The sequence below is a fragment of the Morus notabilis genome, unplaced genomic scaffold, assembly GCF_000414095.1.
Source record: "Morus notabilis unplaced genomic scaffold, ASM41409v2 Scaffold465, whole genome shotgun sequence".
Classification (NCBI taxonomy): Eukaryota; Viridiplantae; Streptophyta; class Magnoliopsida; order Rosales; family Moraceae; genus Morus; species Morus notabilis.
Window position 1 is genome coordinate 160,726 of NW_010357673.1, and position 19,236 is coordinate 179,961.

The following is a 19,236-nucleotide window of genomic DNA, read 5'->3' on the forward strand; positions in this document are numbered from 1 at the left end:
CCTAAAACTGAAAACTCGAATCGGTGAAATAAACAAGACCTTAGGTTCTAGGCTTGAAATTAAAGTCTCTTTTTTATTTTAATTTACCTTATAAACGTTCAGACCAATTGAGTCTGGTCCTGACTCGCTTAGCCTTCCGATTTAGCTCGAAATCCCTATTCGAGCATACAGGCCCGGGTCGGTGGCTGGATCTCTAGTTGTAAATGCCCTTAAGACTATATCACTCTAGTTGTAAATGCCCTTAAGACTATATCAGATGAAATAACACCTATTTAGATGGAAAACGTTAACATCCGCACAGAACAGAATTTACCAAGACCAGCATATCCATTTTCCCGCACATTGTAAGATAATTTTGTAATATTTTATAATTCAGACGTCAAAATAAAATTTGACATATAGTTGGGGGGCTTTTTTGAGATTAATTTGTTAATCCTAAATAGAATAAAAAGAAGCCACAATTAGGAAGGCGAAGCCGGCGCCAGTTTCAATCAATCCCCTCCCAGGGATAAGGTTTATTCTCTCTCTTATTCAACTCCAAGCCTTGTGTGGCTCTCAAACTCTCAAACTCTCAAACTCTCAAACTCAACTCTCAAAACTCCCTTCTCTCTTCCATATCCATAACGGTCCTCTACTTTCTAGAGAGAGAAGATTGGAGTGTAGAGAGAGAAAGAAAAGGTTCAAAACCTTTTCTTGACTCCAATGGCTACCCTTCAAGCTTCCCTGCTTTTCAAGCATTCACTCTCTCCTATTTCATCCCTTTCTTCTTCAAAGCGTTTTCAGTTTTCTCGCTCTTCACCATATCCCAATAACCACAATCCGCTTTCGCTTTCTTCTCATTTTCTCTCGACGCGATTCCGAAACCCCGGCGGGGTTCTCACGGCGATTTTCTGCGCATTGCAGCCGGAGAGCGCGAATTTGAGCCCGGAATCGGTTGCCCCGGAGGGAGCAGCCCCCGGGGTTTCCGGTATTGAGGAGCGGAAAGCCGAGGAGGATTCGAGTTGGGGTTCCGCGGAGGAACTCGAGGGAAATGCGGCGGAGAGCGAGGGAAAGGGCGGGGCTTTGGTGGCGGAAGAGAGCCGATTGCCTTTGGTGGTGTTCTTGATGGGGTTTTGGACCCGGGTGAGAGAAGGGTTTGAGAAGATTTTGATGTGGGATTGGCTGAGTTGGTGGCCGTTCTGGCGGCAGGAGAAGCGGTTGGAGCGGTTGATTGCGGAGGCGGATGCGAATCCGATGGACGCAGCCAAGCAGAGCGCTTTACTGGCTGAGCTCAACAAGCAAAGGTTAGACTTTCTTGTACGTAGAATTCACTTTTGATGTTGTTGCTGAGAATTGGAACTTGGAAGTTGAAAGTAATGCAATTTTATGTGTTTGAGGCTACAGCTGTCCCCCCAAAAAGCAAACAAAGAAAAAAAAATGAATGGAAAGGTTAGAAGACTAGATTGTAGGATGAGTTCTATTCAATATGATGTTGTTTGGTTGAGAATGAGTAGTTTAGTAATTAATGGAATGTGCTGTAAATGTTTGAGGCTGTAATTTCATGTTTGTTTGTTTTATGGAATTATGGTACGAGAACTTGGTTTAGAATGTGGAGCAAGGAATTTTTTTTCCCCCCAGTGGGCCACTGTGAAAGAAAATTAGAGTGGTGATAAATTTCAATTATTGAGTGGGGGTACAATTATAGTTTTAAGTAGGGGCACAACTGAAGTTTTAGAAAATTTTTAGTGTTGAATAATAAATTTCTAAAACTGTGTGGGTTAGGTGCTTCCATTAACTGATTTGTGGCTTCACCACTTCTTGTGTTAGTTAAAGTTGGGCTAAGATGATGAAGAACAGAAGAAGCACGAGATGAGATGAGAGTCAAGTTTGGATTTTTCATTTTGCTCTGCTTTGGTTGCTATGAAATATGTGAAACGAGTAAAAAATGAACATAGATTGTACGAAGTCCCCATTTTTTATTTGTGTGTCTCATTGTTAATATTGTCCGAATATGTTTTTGTTGTAGAGGGACATAGTTTTTTATGTAGAGGCAGTGACGTGCTAAAATAATTATGTTTCTCTATCTCTTGTGGCATGTGTTACTTGTGAGTTATTAGAAAAAAGCAGTTTAGCAATTTTCTTTCTGGTTTTCTCTAGTCCTGAGTCCGTCCTCAAGCGGTTTGAGCAAAGGGATCATGCTGTAGATAGTAGAGGAGTTGTGGAGTATCTTCGAGCTCTCGTGATTACTAATGCTATTGCTGAATATCTTCCAGATGAGGAATCTGGAAAACCTTCTACTCTTCCTTCATTGGTAATGCAGCGTACTTTTGTTTTCTTTTCATTTTTTCTCTGTCCTTTGCAATTTCCCATAGGTGTGGTTCATGGTTGCACGTGTTATTGAACTCTTCTTCTTTTCCATATTTTTTATTCTTTTCCATATTTTTCAATTTCTTACTCTATTTTCTTTTATACAATGCGTGCTTTCTTTGGTATCCACTAGAAGGTGGCACCTTCATGATTGCCTCGTTTCGACATTGAATGCTGGCGAGCTTTGCTACTACTCTTAATCACAGTCACGTCTACCAGTTGCTTACTTTGGCACTAATCCGTTTAAAGAATCTCAATTTACTGCATTTTCTCCACATAAAGCATTCTGCGTTCCCTTGACCTGTCTCTCATCTTACAACCTTATTATGCGGGTATTATTATTTGAATAAGTGTTACTTTATACATGCAGTTGCAAGAACTGAAGCAGCGAGCTTCAGGCAACATGGATGAGCCGTTCCTCAATCCTGGAATTAATGAGAAGCAGCCCTTGCATGTGATGATGGTAAGATTCGAATCATGCAGTGTAATATGGCGTCTTTGATCAGTAAAGAATGTGGTGTAAAAGTTACCTCATTTTTGCCTTGTATCATATTACCTCATTGCCACTGTTGCTTGCTCTTTTATCTTTTTTGATCTTCTAATCTTAGTACCTGTTGTTTCATCTATTAGGTTGAACCGAAAGTGTCAAACAAATCACGTTTTGCACAGGAGCTTATCTCAACAATTTTATTCACTGTTGCTGTTGGATTAGTGTGGTATGGGATATCTTTTGCATAACCTATTTCTCTGTATCTCTCTCTTTCTCTCAGTATTTTGTTAGTTCTAGCCAGTGATCTTGAATTGTTCTTCTTATTAAAATGTCTTAATTGCCTTAAGGTTTATGGGCGCTGCTGCACTTCAGAAGTACATAGGGAGCTTAGGTGGTATAGGAACTTCAGGTGTTGGCTCAAGTTCTTCCTACACACCAAAAGAATTGAATAAAGAAATTATGCCGGAAAAGGTAGATACATTTAACGTGCTGAGCAACAAAGTATTGATGTTATTTAATACAGTTCCTATCTAAATAGCTCTATTTTGAATTTCTTCAATTAATAAAAGGAAATTAAAAGGTTTGTATTAAATTGATTAAATGTATGCATAAATATGGGGACCTGGTTACATTTTGGGTTTTATAACTTTGAAATTGGGAAAATGCTTATTATTTACAAAAGAATATATTTTGGATTTATCTCCTGACAGGAAGATACATTATACTTTTGCAGAATGTTAAAACTTTCAAGGATGTTAAAGGTTGTGATGATGCAAAGCAAGAGCTTGAGGAGGTAGTAGAGTACCTCAAAAATCCTACAAAGTTCACTCGCCTTGGGGGCAAGTTGCCAAAGGTGCTTTGTTTTTTCTTCCCCATTTTTCTTTACCCCTTTGGTTTCTGCTTACTTTTTCTTTGTTACTTTACTTTGTACCGTCTGAGCCTAACGCAAACATACTTTTAGGGGATTCTTTTGACGGGAGCACCGGGAACTGGAAAGACTCTACTTGCCAAGGTAACTTCTCCTTTGTGCTTTCCTATTTTCCTTTAACTTCAAGCAATTATATTTGAGCTCAAGTACTTTCCTGCTTCTGATATTCAGATTGCAATGCAGTTACTGATATCTGGTGATAAAATTACATTGCACTCTAATATTTGTTTGAATCATGTTGGATCTTGAAGGCTATTGCTGGAGAAGCTGGAGTGCCTTTTTTCTATAGAGCAGGATCTGAATTTGAGGAAATGTGAGTAATACATTTATGTATATATAAATATATACCTATATGTATATATGTGGTTTATAGTCTGAATTTATATAACATATATATATATATGTGTGTGCGTGTGTATGTATATATATAAGAATATATAGCTTATGAATTTATCTATAGTAGATTCATTAAATGTTTGATATTCTTCTGCATTGTTTATATGTTGAATCATTCGTATTTCCTTCTCTCATCTGTGCTGCTGTGTGGCCTCTGGAATTGTACCATTCTAACCTTTTTCTCATATGAGGTGTCATTGCCTTAAAACTATCAAGTCAACTTCAAGCGTTTGTATGCCACTGGGCCACTACAAGAACTTATTTTGTATAATTGCTACATTATAGAAGTATGAGCTTTGGCAAACTAAATCTAATCAAGTTGCCTTTTGTTGGGGAGCTTGATATGAACCCCAAGGAACTGCAGTACGCATGGTCAAGCAATATATTGATCAACTTTTACTTTTATATGCCAGGTTCGTGGGAGTTGGTGCTCGGCGTGTAAGATCCTTATTCCAAGCAGCAAAGAAGAAGGTTTGTTTTAGACTCTGTGGTGGCAAATTAGGCATGCAAGACCATTCTACTTTTGTGTGTGTGTGTGTTTTTTTTTTTTTTTTGGTACCAGAAATCAAGCACAATGCATTTAGCTGTTTTGGGTTACCGTGTTTCTTAATTCTACTCTCCATGAGGTGATATAGTAGACTAAAATGTGGAATATGCTTACAAGGCACAGTCAAGGTGATTCCCTTCAAAAAGCTGCAAAATCGTAATTTGTTATATATTTTACATCTGTAGTGGAAAAGCTGTGCAGAGTCTAGGAGTTACTTGTGAATCCAAACAGACATACTTTTTTAATTTAGATCAGATATGCAAATTGGTTAGGGGAAAAATAAGAAAAGAAAAAGAAAAGTCATTACGTGCAGTTCTTTCTTGGGGGATCCCTCGTTGAATCTTACCCAGATGTTCCAGTTCTGCTTTTTGTTGATGCTACATAATTTGATTACTTAACCAAAATAAATAAATAAATAAAAGCAAGTTATTAGACTTTGTGTGTTTTTCTGATTGTTCATCCATATGCTCCAACTTTTTGTAGGCGCCATGTATCATTTTCATTGATGAAATAGATGCTGTTGGTTCCACTCGGAAACAATGGGAAGGGCATACGAAGAAAACACTGCATCAACTACTTGTGGAGATGGACGGATTTGAGCAGAATGAGGTATTTGAACCCACCCTCACCCCCACTCTCTCTCGGCATTTCTAACTCTTTTTATCACTTCTTGTAGGGAATAATTTTAATGGCTGCAACAAACTTGCCTGATATTCTAGATCCAGCTTTAACGAGGCCAGGTAGATTTGACAGGCATGTAAGTTGTTTCTTCCTCTGTGAACTACTGTATTATTAATCTTTTTCTGTTAGCTCTCTAATTTTCTCTTAAAGTTTATGATATATTGATTTTTATATTGACCAAAGGATCTACTTCTAGAGGTTTTTGGATTTTCACGATTTTTACATAGACTGAAGATTCTACTTTTAGAGGTTTTGGATTTTCAGGATGTTTTTCTTTGGTATAGGATTCAGTTACAGGCTTTGTTGGAGTTCATGTAAAAATTTCAGAGATATCCCTTTATTTTTTCTAATTTTAGAATTGGGGTAGTTTTTAGTTGCTATTGGTTGTTCCTTGGTCTCTGTCATTTGTCTTTAGAGGATAACTTGTCCTGTTATTCTTCTCTGTACTCTCTCTCTCTCTCTCTCTCCCTCTGAATGAAGATTGTTTCTTTTTTTAGAAAAAAAAGTCTCGAGAACATGAAATTTATGTTTGAAACTGCTTGATGTGTAACTTAAAATTAACTATATCTTTTGGTTGTTGGGTTTTGCTGCCATTTAGTCATCTAGGTTGGTTAAATGAAGTTGTATGTGCTAGTTCTTTAAGTAGTTACTGCCAGTTTGCTACTAAATATTTATCTCACTGTTATGTGCTACAATTTATCTGGTTTTTTTGCCATCAAATTAAATGATTGTCTGATGTTAAATTGAGTAGTATGATAACAATTGCCGCTCTTTTAGATTGTTGTTCCAAATCCTGATGTTCGAGGTCGTCAAGAGATATTGGACCTCTACTTACAGGATAAACCATTGGCTGAAGATGTTGATGTTAAAGCTATTGCCCGTGGTACACCAGGATTTAATGGAGCAGGTCTGTTACCTATTGCTCTGTTGAAAATAATATTTCTAAGACATGGAAAATGATTTTTTTCTCCATGAACTAATCAGATTTTCTGAGATGAACTTTCCTCGTTCTTTCTCTACCAGATCTTGCAAACTTGGTGAACATCGCTGCCATCAAGGCAGCTGTTGATGGTGCTGACAAGTTGACTGCTGCACAGTTGGAATTTGCAAAGGACAGAATAGTAATGGGCACAGAGCGGAAAACGATGTTCATATCTGAAGAGTCAAAGAAGGTATGTATTCATTCATGAGGCTTATATCAAGTGATTCATGCATTTAATCTTTTTGCTTATTTGGCCCCGTCTTAAATAGGAATAGATTTTTGTTGTTGCCTGTTGGTTGATATCTGATTTTCCTATGCAGAAGGATATTGCAGTTTGGTTTTTTATCATTGGTTATCTTGGCAATTCTTTATAGTTTCTTTTGATCTTAGAATTTCCCTGAATCATATTTTTATCTTTATTTTGTTGTTTATTTATTTACATATCTATCTCATGGAACCAAACGTAGCTTACACTACTAGGGACCATAAAGAATTATCTCCAAAATATCCAATACTAGGGTTGTTTATTTATTTACATATCTATCTCATGGAACCAAACGTAGCCTACAATACTAGGGACCATAAAGAATTATCTCCAAAATATCTTATACTACGTTTCTGTGTTCATAGTACAGAACATTTGTTTCTGACCAAATTGTGATGTGGTATGAACTTGAGATGTCATATTTATTTCCTCCGATTTTTGTTTTATTCTTTTGCTACTAGTTAAAAACACGTGCTATGCCCGTGTGCATTCAATTTGTTTAATTTTTTGAATAAATGAATGTAAAAATTCTTTTAAGAATTTGGTTTAGTATAAAAATATTTTAAGTAGAGCACATTTTTAAAAAGTGGTGAAGTATCAATTAATGATAATTCCACACACTACTCCATCCATCATAGGCAAAAAGAAAATGTGAAGCAAACAATTTTGGTAGGACTACAAGGAAAAAGATGTTTATGAAAAAAGATGTTTAAGTAGAAACACATTTGAGAATAAATTATTTCGACAAGGAAATTAGAAAGAAAGAAACAGAATTTATCAGTGCCACTTGGAAAAAAAATACTTTTTCAGAAAACCATAAGAAAAAACATTTAAGTAGGAGCACATTTGGGAAAACATATTTCAATAGGCCAAATTAGAAAAGCAATTAAATGAGGCGTAGACAAAGGGAAATGCACATCACAATAAACGTTTCCAAAATAAAGTTTTAGAAATGAGGCACATTTAAAAGCATATTAAATTTGAATATAAAATCCAAAGAAAAAAACCAAAATGAAAAAAAAAAGAATAAAGCTTTGGGCTGAAAGCAAAAAAAAAAAAAAAAAAGGGGAAAAACAAAAAAAAAAAAAAAAAGAAAAAAGTGTTGGGTTGAAAAAAAAAAAAAAAAAAAGGGGAAAAACAAAAAAAAAAAAAAAAAGAAAAAAAAAAAAAAAAAGCTTTGGGCTGAAAGCAAAAAAAAAAAAAAAAAAAGAAAAGAAAAGTAAAAAAAGGATCAAAATAAAAAATAAGGGCTCGTGTGGGGTATAGGTTTGAACAACAATTTAAATTTTGTGAAAGAAAACACTGCTGTAAAAAGGTTTGAGCAGTAGTTCGAACCTATGAAACAAACATATGGTAAATAAATTTTAGGTAAAATGAAAAAAAGTAAAGTAAAATAAAACAAAATAAAGGACTTATAAAAAAAAGAAAGGAGAGGGAGGTGGTGGGGGATTTCGACCGAAATGGTCCCATTTTGGTTGAAACTGTGCAAGCACATTGTGCGCTCTATATATTTATGTTCTTGTACAGTGTTGAAATCAGACCCCTGCTAACGTGAATTTTCTGTCCACTAACAACTTTGGGTCTTAATTTCATTATCACTTGCTAACATAACTATGTGTCTTTCAGCTTACAGCATATCATGAAAGTGGCCATGCAATCGTTGCATTGAATACAGAGGGTGCACATCCGATTCACAAGGCTACAATAATGCCTCGTGGGTCTGCCCTGGGAATGGTGACTCAGCTTCCTTCGAATGATGAGACGTCTATTAGCAAGAAGCAGTTACTGGCCCGTCTTGATGTCTGCATGGGAGGAAGAGTCGCAGAGGAGCTCATTTTTGGTCAGGACCAGATAACAACTGGAGCAAGTAGTGATCTGAACACAGCTACAGAGCTTGCTCAATACATGGTATGTCCTCTCTTATGGCCTTGTAAAATCAACAAAAACTAGTGTCATTGCTGCATGTAATGGACAAGGGATATCTCGAAAATAATATTTTTCTGGTTACCAAATTCTTAGAGCATTCATATTTTGTGATTTTTGGTTATTTATCCAAAGAAGATTTCTTGATAAGCACCTGTCCTTTCCTGGGAACGGCATCTCTTTGTATTTATCACTAATTCCATTTTCATCTTCCTGTTTAAGGTATCGAACTGTGGGATGAGCGATGCTATTGGACCAATTCATATAAAAGAACGGCCTAGTTCAGAAATGCAATCGCGTATTGATGCTGAAGTATGTTTTTGGTATTTGGGCTTTTTGTTTCTGTGATGATATATCGATATTTATTACGAGTATATGAGTTGTTAATTTATTTATGGATAACGCAGGTTGTGAAGCTCTTGAGAGAAGCGTATGATCGTGTAAAAGCCCTTCTGAAGAAGGTTTGTTCTTAAAACCTTCGTTGCTCTGACATATCTGAAAGTGCAATTTGCATATATTACCACCCTCCAACTCCTTTAGGCACATGCTTTGGGGCATATCTATTGATTGATAGATGACACTTCAACAGTCTTTACCTGTCAATGTTAAAGGCTTATTTTAATTCCACATTTTTTATCGCTGTATCTTTTAATGTTTCTGTATAATAATCAATCTTCTTATATGAATAATTTATCCAAAAAAAAAAAAAAAATCTAACTAGATAATTTCCTTCCACTTATCTGGTGTGTTAAACAGGTGGTGTTTTTTAAGTTGTTTTTGGCAGTTGCATAATTTTCTTTATTCTCCCAAGTTTTCCATCATTGTACCCACAAGCATGCTTTTCCTATCTTCATGTCCAAGTTTATTCCGGATTTATGTAAAACTGAGTATATATTCTTGGAGATCTAAGATATTCCTAGATCTCTTGTCGGTTTACTACTGTATTATTAGTTCGTTCTTTTTTCCTTTGCTACTATATATATATATATATATATATATATATTGTTGTTGGTTTGAAATGACAATATATCTTGTTTGAAATTTTTGCAGCATGAGAAGGCATTACATGCACTAGCGAACGCACTGCTAGAGTATGAGACGCTTAGCGCCGAAGAAATTAAGCGCATCCTTCTTCCGTATCGGGAAGGGCGGTTGCCCGAGCAACAAGAAGAGCAAGAAGAAGAAGGGGATCTAGTATTGGTGTGAATATCATTCTCTTCTCATCTTTAGAGTAGTCTGACCATTCGGGGGAGCACTGTACAGTGTGTCTAAAGGCACTACAGGTAATTATCACGAGATTTCTTTGAATCCTTCGCGTCCTCGATCGGCCCGAGCCCGGCATGTAGTTCCTTGTTATAGGACGTGCTAGTCTATAGGCGGTCTATTTATACCCTCACAAGTTGATTAACTGTGAAGCAACCCAATATCGTCTTTGCCAACAGTGCAACAAAGTCTCTTTATGTTTGGAAAGATCATGTATTTATTTGAACTAAAACCCTTTGTATGGGTGAAGTTTTGATGAATACATTATTTGATACTAAAGGAACAGAGTTATTTACCTTCTGGGAAATCTTTTATTATTTATTTTTCTCTTTCGTTCAAAGTAAGATGCCAATACGTCTCTTTGATCATTCTAAATTGGAGAGATGTTTTAGGAAGATATAACTGCATTTTCTTTTGTTTGTATTTAGATTTTCCCTGTTTAATGCTTTTATTTTTTCTGTGTTGTTTTTAATTTTTTTCTGTAATATTCGGAGCATATCTTATCCTTTCTTCCTTGTAATTGATATTTTACCAATAAAAGGTGTTTTTTTTTTTTTTTTTTTAAATGTAAATACTTCTCTATTTGCAGTTGTACTTGAATGTTGTTGTTGGGTCTTTTTTTTTTTTTTTTTTTTTTTTTGCGTAACCCTAAAGATTTTGAAAAGGTGTTTGGTTGTTAATAGACTTGGCTTAATCACGACTCAGACTGTTAAAGGGTACTAAACAGATTTCAAGTTCTGGCTCAGGGCATTTGATAAGAAGAAAATGTTTTGGAAAGAGAAATGGGATTTGGTAATAATCCAGTTTAAAGCTCAAATATCAATTTTTTTTTTTTTTTGGGGGTCATTCTCGTACTCATCTCTAAGTTAAAGTGGAATATGGCAGTATAATAAATCTCATCAAGCAATAGACGGAGAAACCAAACAATAAAGGCCACCAAAGATGTTCAACTATTTCTTTTTAGTCCCCATTTGAAAAGACCATATAAACATACCCAAGCTAAGAGTAAATAAATTAGACTACCTCATGGTTAAAATAGTCTGACATTTAAATTATATATATGCACATATTTTTAGTGTTCCATCTCCACCCCGTTATATAGGATTTTTTTTATTATTAATTAAAAAAATTATTAATGTCATCTTGTCCCATTTTTATAGTTTATACAAGAAATCCCTGAACATCCCCGAATGGAATTGAATCTGGGCCCATGGTTAGTGGTTGCGTTTACATGACAATACTCTTATTTATCTATTTTTATTTTTGGCAAGTTAATTCACTCTTGTTTAATGTATCACATATATACACGGATGCCAAATCGGCTGTGCTTGCGTTTCCTACAGAACCGAGAGTCGTAATACTTTCTTATGCATATCTCGTTACAAATTTCATCTTTTCGACATATTCGCCACCAAAGTATTTTCACCCTACCCGAAGTTCCTCCTGTCACTCAAAAAAATAAAAATAAAAATAAAAATACAGCCTTTTCTTTTTGTGTGATCATAAATATATATGAATTCCATAAGTTCTCTGGAGATTATAGTATATATTGCTCTCTTATTCTATATGCATAAATAGTCATTTCTATTTTTATCATAGTGGTAAAACCGTCGTCTAATTAAAGACGTTAAATGTCAATTTTTTTATAGTGCAAGCACCAAAACGATTAATTAATTTATAGAAATTTACAAATTATGCCAAAAAGGATGTAATGCATTCTATGGAATCAATATAATTTTAAGCTTCACACATGAACGATGTAATATTCAAAGGTCACAATATTTTAATTGAACAAACCGGTCTTTTTCAGCCAAAGAAAAAACCCCTAATATTTTTAATCTTAAAAATTTTTCAATGAAAGACTGTAACAAGTTCAAAGGTCATAAAATATCTTAAATCAAATAAATCCATTTTAGAGAGTCTGAAATAAAATTTGTATTTAGCACTCTTAATATTTTCATAATATTACGCTCTTAAATAATACAATTTCTTTTAATTTATTATTCTCAGCCTATCATCATACATCATATCATCATTCAAATTTTCAACAGTATCAAAAGGAATATTCATGAACTTTTCTGAAAAATTCAGATTTCTTTGAGGAATCTTTTCAGGCGGTAATTAGTTTGTTCAATTATTTATCTATTAAAAAAAGTAGTCTCTTTATTTATTTATTTAGTTACGCACTCTTTTTCTCCTGAGTTTATTTAAGCAATAATTTGAGATGGTTTGTCCAATAAAAGTGTTGCCAAACTACTGTGCTTTTCACCTAAAGCACCTAAATTCATCATAATCTCTACTTTTCACACGTATTCTGCGACAAAGATATTGCGCATTCTTCTTCTTTGTCGGATAATATACTAGAAATAAATATATTAAATGCTATTATTAATTATTCAAAAGTAACATAACTAATTATAAATCAATAAAAACTAAAAACTGCAGGAACACTGTTTTTAAAAAAATATACACCCAATACAAAAAAAAAAAAAAAAAAAAAAAAAAAAACGCAGGAAAACTGTTTTTAAAAAAAAATACCCCCAAAAAAAAAAAAAAAAAAAAAAAAAAAAAAGACATGATAAATAAATAGGACTACTAAAGTTTAGCAACTTCTTTATTATTTCAAATCATACACTATCAAGTATAAAGTCATTGATTTGTGTCCTTGATGATGAAAGATCAGAAGAAGACAACATATTAAGTCAAACTTCAATTCCATTATTCCTGTTCTTCAATGGTAGGGAAAGCTATTTGGGAAACTTTTTCTGCAATTAGGGGTGAACTGGTTAGTATGTGGGGGAGAAAGTATATATTAGCAGCAAAGAGATATATAAATGCAAAAGAGAGATTTAGGGGAAAGATATAAAAGAAGAAAAAGAGACAAAGTTATTAAGAAGAGAGTATTAAATGAGCATGAGCAAACAAGCAGGTAAAAAGATCAAGATAAATAGAGATACAAATTAAAAATCAAGAAGAAATCTATAGTGGGTTACGACAAAATACCCTATTAATAGGATACAGTTTTAGCCATCAGATTAATACATAAATTTTCGAACATTTCTTAATCAAATATAGTGACTATGAAGTCATTATTTGACTATTAAAACCGTGTTTTACTGGTAAGATATTTTTCCTTAATTATGCCAAATCACATATTTGTTGTCCTAAAAATTATTTATTTTCTTGAATGGAATTCTCCTCAGAATTATACTAATATTGTTTTATTTAAAAACAAAAGTGCAATAGTGGGGTGTACCTTTTATTTCAATATTGACAGATCCTCCAGACTGAAATATTGGTTGTGGAATCTCAACCAAGAGTTGTTTGGTGTTTGTCAAGTGCTCAATGGTCTCCACCTTCTTCAGCAAAGGGCTCTCAACAATAAGAAGCACTTCAACAAGAGGCAATGCTCCTTTATCTATCCTCACCATCTTCAGTCCTTTCAATCCCCTTACGGTAAGGCTCTTGAGTTTCTCAAAGAAACCTTCCTCAAAATGAAGCTCCTCTCCATCATATGCATTGTGCATGAAAAAAAGGCCCTCCAAGTTGGTCAAGCCCTTGAGACATTGGATCGGTTCATCGACCAATCTTGCGTGTTGCAAAACCAACGAGCGTAGACTTCGAAGCCTCGGGATCCAGTCAGGCATTGTTTTCAACGGGCCGATCAGAAGTACGTCCCACAAGTGAACGTGATCGGAACATGGCATCTCATGTATATCTAGAATTTCATCTCTGTTGACCGAAGCTAGGCATATCCGTTCGAGGCGGTTCATCTTTGCAATGGAACCACAAAGAGCCCTAGCTGTTTCCGCGGTCAATTGGCAAACATCTAACCACCTCAACTGTTTTAACTTCTCTAACACTTTTACAAAACTAGCCGCATCAATGCCGGGGTGTGCTTCTACCAATGTTAGTGTTTGTAAGCTTTCCAAGCATCCGAATCCTTCGTGTATCTTCAATCCGCGGAAACCTCCAAGCCTGTCACAAGCCGTATTGTAGGCCAAAAGTTGTCGAAGCTTTCGAAGCTTGTTAATTTCAATAGGTAGCTCTTCTACTAGGGTATATCTCACGTCCAGTGATTGTAGATTGCGTAGCTTACCAATGGATTTCGGAAGCTTCTTGAGAGCCGTATACTTCAAACTTAAGTAATCCAAGTGGAACAAACTTTCTACTTCATCTGGAAGGTTATAGAGAGGAGCATTTTCAATGCTCAACACCTTTAGAAGCTTGAACTTTTCAAACAGATTTGCGATAAAAGACTTGGTCAACTTCTTACTACTGGCATTAAAAAGAAAGACAGAGCGAAGCTCATTGTTCTGATCAATAGTTTCCAGAACATTGTGTGGATCGCCAAAGATTGCCAGGCGAGGACTTTTTCCGATAAATCTTGGCCTATTTTGATCCCAAATTTGACAAAAGAACAGTTCATCAGCCCTTGATAAGATCATCTCATGCAACAAGTAATCGACTTGGCATAACTTACTTTCTCCAGGTATCACTTGAAAAGCAACCAAGTTTCTTTGGATTAGCTCATTCAAGTACTCTTCAGCAACTTCCTCCAGTGTCTTGTCTTCTCTTGCTTTAACAAGACCATCAGCAATCCACAGTCCGTACAGCGTAGTGTCGTAAATTCGATGGCCTCGAGGAAAGACGACGAAGTATAGCAAACAGGTTTTGAGGTGGTAAGGTAGATCAAAGTAACTCATCAGAGAGCGAGCTTTTGAAATAACATTCATTTTGTCGTTCTCCGAACCGAGAATTTCGAGCACTCCTCTCCATTCGGAAACCCTCTCTTTGGTGGATAAGAGACGAGCAACGGTTGAAATAATGCATGGCAAGCCTTCACATTTGCTAATAATCTCACAGCACAATTGCTTGAACCCTTCAGAACAATGCCTCTTACAATCGTAATTATTTCCAAACGCCTTTTTGCAAAATAATTCCCAAGCCATGTACAGCGACCAAGGTTTTAAATCTAGGACATAATCACACGAGTTTTCCTTACAAGAAACCGCATTGCGCGTTGTGATTATTATCCTACTGCCTTTTTCATTTTCGGGCAAAGAATGCTTTATGACTTCCCAAATCTTTTTTTCCCCAACATCATCGAAGACAATGACGTACCTCTTTGCCACTAGATACTGCCTTAGATGATTGGTCGCCTCATCCGCAGTAGATTCTTCCGCCATTCTTTCGCCTCCTAGGAGAATTTGACTTGTCATGGTCCTTAGAAGCTTCTCCGCGTCGCATGATTGAGACACAGTGATCCAAGCACGGCAATCAAAGTGCCCTTTCACCACATCGTCGTCGTAGACTTCCCAAGCTAGAGTTGTCTTGCCAATCCCATCTTGACCTACCAATGAAATCACAGAGCGACTAGATTCTCCCTCCGTCAACCTTCTTATAACCTCCTTCTTTGTGGCTCCAATACCCACAATGTCGCGTCGTGCCACCTTTCTTGTTTCGCTACCACTCAACGGTTTGATCTCTCGTAACGAATCTTTAACGCTTCGAATCTCAGAAGTGATGTCGCGGCGTGGTTTTTCATGCTGATCATAAACACCATCATCGCGATCTTGGCCCTCGCGTCGAAGATATTCATCGATGATATCTTCGATGTGATCGGCCTTTTCCCTTACTCTCCTCACCCATGCTTTCGTCGCCTTGCTGACATCTCCTGTCTCCAAGTACTTTGTGTCTGCATCTTTTAGCAAAGGCTGAATCCTCTCGAGTTCTTTTTTTAGACTTTTGACATCGCTCTGGAACGATCCCTCCAATGATTCCGCCGCATTTTCGGTGAGAAATTGAATCAATTTCTCAATGACATGGCTCAAGAAAGTTTCGACCATTGCTCAATCCTCAAGGTTTAGTGTGAGAAATTAATGGTTTTCCAATACTTGCAGCGATACAATAATTTGTTGCACATTATGGCTAGCAATGCATATATAAAGACCAATGAAACGGACCTCTTATTTAGTATTCTTAACATTGGTGGTAATTGCAGGCCGAAACCTATGTTATTAGTACATTTTGTGGTAAATGCCAAAAGTATTTCTTGATGTCCCCGTCAATGCATATATAATATTTGTATGAAAGTAATGTTAATCCAACCAATTGTTGTTTAGAACTTTGAATTGGTCGACATTCTTTATTCTAATTAGAGAATTAATTTTTTTTTTTTTTTGATATTCTCTAACAACCGGCCTTTCTTCTTCTTCTCTTCTTCTTCTCCTTCTCCTCCTCCTCCTCCTCCTCCTTCTCCTCCTCATGTTTACGTAGGTATTAATCTTATTTTTTTAAGAAATAAATAAGAGTACAATGTGGACAATCCAAAACTTTTTTGCATTGTTATTCAATGGATACTACTCCTGTAAAAATATATCATCCACAATATATCGTTATAAAGTATGTTGTTTTCTAAACTTATCGTATGACATTGAAATGAAAGGACATCTCGTTTAGTTGTATTTTTTTTTTCTTCTCTCTTCAACAACATTTTGGTCATTGCTCTTACTCAAAATTGAACAATATTAACCATTCAAAAAAAAAAAAAAAGAGCAATATTAAACGGTCCTAATTTGATAAATAAGTAAATGCCTTAGTATATAATTGATAAAGACCAAAATCCATTATTTAGTATATAATTGATAAAGACCAAAATCCCTTATTTACGTTTTCATTAAATCTAAAATATATGGTACATTTATGTATTTTTCTATGTGATATATAAAAAACAGTAAACGAGATAAAGTTTAGCTAAAACAAAAACGATTTTCTTATTCAAAGCTACACGTCATTTTAGTTATTGATTATTGGTGCTAACTGATCAAACGTTTGCAGTGAGTTTGGGCCCTTTTTTTAGATACCACCAATTAAATTAAAAATAATTTTTTGTTTTAGGCAGTTTTTACGGTTTAATGTTTTTAACAAAAATCAAATTGAACCATGAGCAGTTTGGTTTAGGCAGTTTAAACTTAAGATTAAAGAAGTTTTCAATAATTCACAAAAAGTGTAAAATCGTTAATCAATAAAAATAAAAATAAGATTCAAGTTTATAATATAATTTAAAAATAGTAAATGTCTAAAAGTTCACCATTTCAAGTTTTAATACATATCAATAAAAATATGATAGAGTGTATTTTATAAGTATAGAACTTTTATTATGACAATAAAAATTAAAATAAATATAATAACATTTTAAAAATTAAAAAAAATTATATATGTATCTTTTTGGACAGATTATTAGGCGAATTGAGATGGATCAGAACACATTGGCAAACCCAAAATGCATAGAGGACCCGTATCCATCAAGTCTGCTCCACGGCAACCTTGAATAGTGTTTTGAAATCCTTCAATTATAAAAACCAATAAAAAGAAATTAAGTGTTCAATTAGCAAAATATTAATATCAAAACCCAAATTAAAGCAAATATGAGTACAAGATTTTCTTATGTTGCATGTTACCATATTTAGATGGGTAAGTGATCACGTCCATCATAACACCATAGATGTCAAAGTAACGGTTCCAGAGTCAGGCAAGGAGGATTAGAGGTTAGAGAGGAGTTGAAGTTTGGAGTTGTAGGTTTGAGAGTCGATGTTCTGCTGCGTGACACAACTCTGCACAAAATAAATGAATAAAAAAATAAACATGTGATCATATAAGATCACATAAAATAATAATCATCATCATGACTAATAGAACTACATGATGCTAGGAATAGCACCCAATCTCTTACAACTCTATTATATTATCTTCAAATGAATATGCATACCTGAATGAATATGTATAACTCTATTAGATTAAACACGACATCATTTGTCCCAACACTAATAACAAACATCGAATTCCTCACCAATTCCTGGGACTTGTTTCTCCCCAAAGCTCTCTCCAATCTGTTGATGGCCTCATAGAAGTATTACAACGGCCTAGCCATGTCTATGACCCCGGTGAGGGCAGTGGTGGCATCGTCTAAGCCGAAGCCCCCGGAGGCGAAGCTGACACCAGTGGCGAGGTCCTGGTCGGTCGGCGACGGGCTTAGGTAGGCCAGCAAGGGGTCCTTGATGCCCAAGTTGATGACCAAGTAGTCAGTAGTGAGCTTTCCATTAGAAAACCTGCCTGTTGGCTTGTGGCCGGGAAAGCAATGGCGGAGCCACTTGAAGATGAGCTGGGGCAGCCACCCCCATTCAAATTTTTTTGAAAAAAATTACCTTTTAAAAATTTTAAAACTTTACACTTAAGCCTTCATTGAAATAATATATGCCCCTACTAAAATAAATATATTTTCTTATATACCTCCAATAAGATAATTTGTTAAAAAAAAATTTAGTGTACGCCCCCACTGAAGTGAAAGGCTGGCTCCGCCACTGCGGGAAAGTAACGGCCGTATGGAGGGTGGTCGCCTCGGAAGATCGTTGCAAGCCCGTTGTTGTTGCCCGAGTCGATGGTTGAGTCGCCGATGGTGAAGACGGCGGGGAAAGGTGGAGATGGGTGGCGTTAGGTAAGTGACTCAAATTAATTTTGAAAAATTTACTATTTTGAGTTAAAAAAGTGTGCTCATATAATAGTGTAGAGAAAGAATGTATTTTTTTTGAGAGAAAGAGAGAAAAGTAAGGAGAGAGATAGGTAATGGTGTAAGGGTTTTAGGTAGAGAGAGAATGTGAGAAAGTTATATGAGTGTGTAATTATAAAACTGAGTGAATTTTTCTCCCTCTTCTATGGACATAGGAAATTTTTCTGAACCACCTAAATCTTTATTTTCTCTATTTTTTTGTTATTTTTGTTTCGGTTTATTTTTCTGTTGCGTGGGTATAGGGGTGTATTTTTTCCAACAACTGGTATTAGAGCAGTGGTGAAGATTAAAAAAAAAGTCAAGATGATGTCCGGGATAAAGTTTGAGAATATTGAGCAATTTGACGAAAAAAGTAATTTCAGCATTTAGTAGAGTACGGTGAAAGATGTTTGGATTCAACAAAGATTACTGAAAGTGTGCAAGAAAAGAAGCCAGCATATATGAAAGATGAAGATTATGAAGAATTGGAAGCAAAAGCAGGAAGCACTATTCGTTTAAGTTTGGTTCTTGAACTGAAATATAGTGTTATGAATTAAACATCTCCTTCTGAGTTATGAAAAAAATTAGAAAAAGTTAATATGTCAAAATCCCTAGCATATAGATTATATTTGAAGAAGCAATTATATGAGTTAAAGATGGATGAGAAAATTGATGTTATGGATCATATAAATAATTTTAATAAGTGCATAACTCAATTGTTAAGTATATAGGTCAAAATTGATGAGGAAGATAAAGTTGTAGTTTTATTGGCCTCTCTACCCAAATCATATGAGACTTTGGTGACTATACTTTTAGTTAGAAAGACGACGTTGACTATAGATGAGATGTTGACTGCTTTGTTAAAGA

At 35.3% G+C, this 19,236-nt stretch overlaps 2 protein-coding genes across 2 annotated transcripts; one reads left to right on the plus strand and one right to left on the minus strand.

Annotated features, from left to right (window-relative positions):
- Window positions 1–495: 495 nt before the first annotated feature.
- LOC21391271 (ATP-dependent zinc metalloprotease FTSH 11, chloroplastic/mitochondrial) lies at window positions 496–10,116 on the plus strand. Its single transcript, XM_010090356.2, has 17 exons — window positions 496–1,283; window positions 2,137–2,290; window positions 2,717–2,809; window positions 2,977–3,062; window positions 3,184–3,307; window positions 3,570–3,689; window positions 3,798–3,848; window positions 4,016–4,077; window positions 4,574–4,631; window positions 5,191–5,316; window positions 5,384–5,464; window positions 6,166–6,295; window positions 6,412–6,560; window positions 8,262–8,543; window positions 8,781–8,870; window positions 8,966–9,019; window positions 9,609–10,116. The coding sequence occupies exons 1-17, from the start codon at window positions 703–705 to the stop codon at window positions 9,762–9,764; spliced, it is 2,397 nt and encodes a 798-aa protein (XP_010088658.1). The 5' UTR covers window positions 496–702; the 3' UTR covers window positions 9,765–10,116.
- Window positions 10,117–13,042: 2,926 nt separating this feature from the next.
- Window positions 13,043–15,670, minus strand: LOC21391272 (disease resistance protein RPM1). The gene has a single exon (XM_010090357.1). The coding sequence runs from the start codon at window positions 15,668–15,670 to the stop codon at window positions 13,043–13,045; it is 2,628 nt and encodes an 875-aa protein (XP_010088659.1).
- Window positions 15,671–19,236: the final 3,566 nt, after the last annotated feature.

Bases quoted from the DNA above. Each gene is read 5' to 3' on its own strand.
- LOC21391271 (XM_010090356.2), top strand. From the start codon at position 703: ATGGCTACCCTTCAAGCTTCCCTGCTTTTCAAGCATTCACTCTCTCCT. The intron at 3,849-4,015 runs GTAACTTCTCCT...TGGATCTTGAAG, and splicing joins GAAAGACTCTACTTGCCAAG to GCTATTGCTGGAGAAGCTGG. The intron at 9,020-9,608 runs GTTTGTTCTTAA...AAATTTTTGCAG, and splicing joins TAAAAGCCCTTCTGAAGAAG to CATGAGAAGGCATTACATGC.
- LOC21391272 (XM_010090357.1), bottom strand. From the start codon at position 15,670: ATGGTCGAAACTTTCTTGAGCCATGTCATTGAGAAATTGATTCAATTT.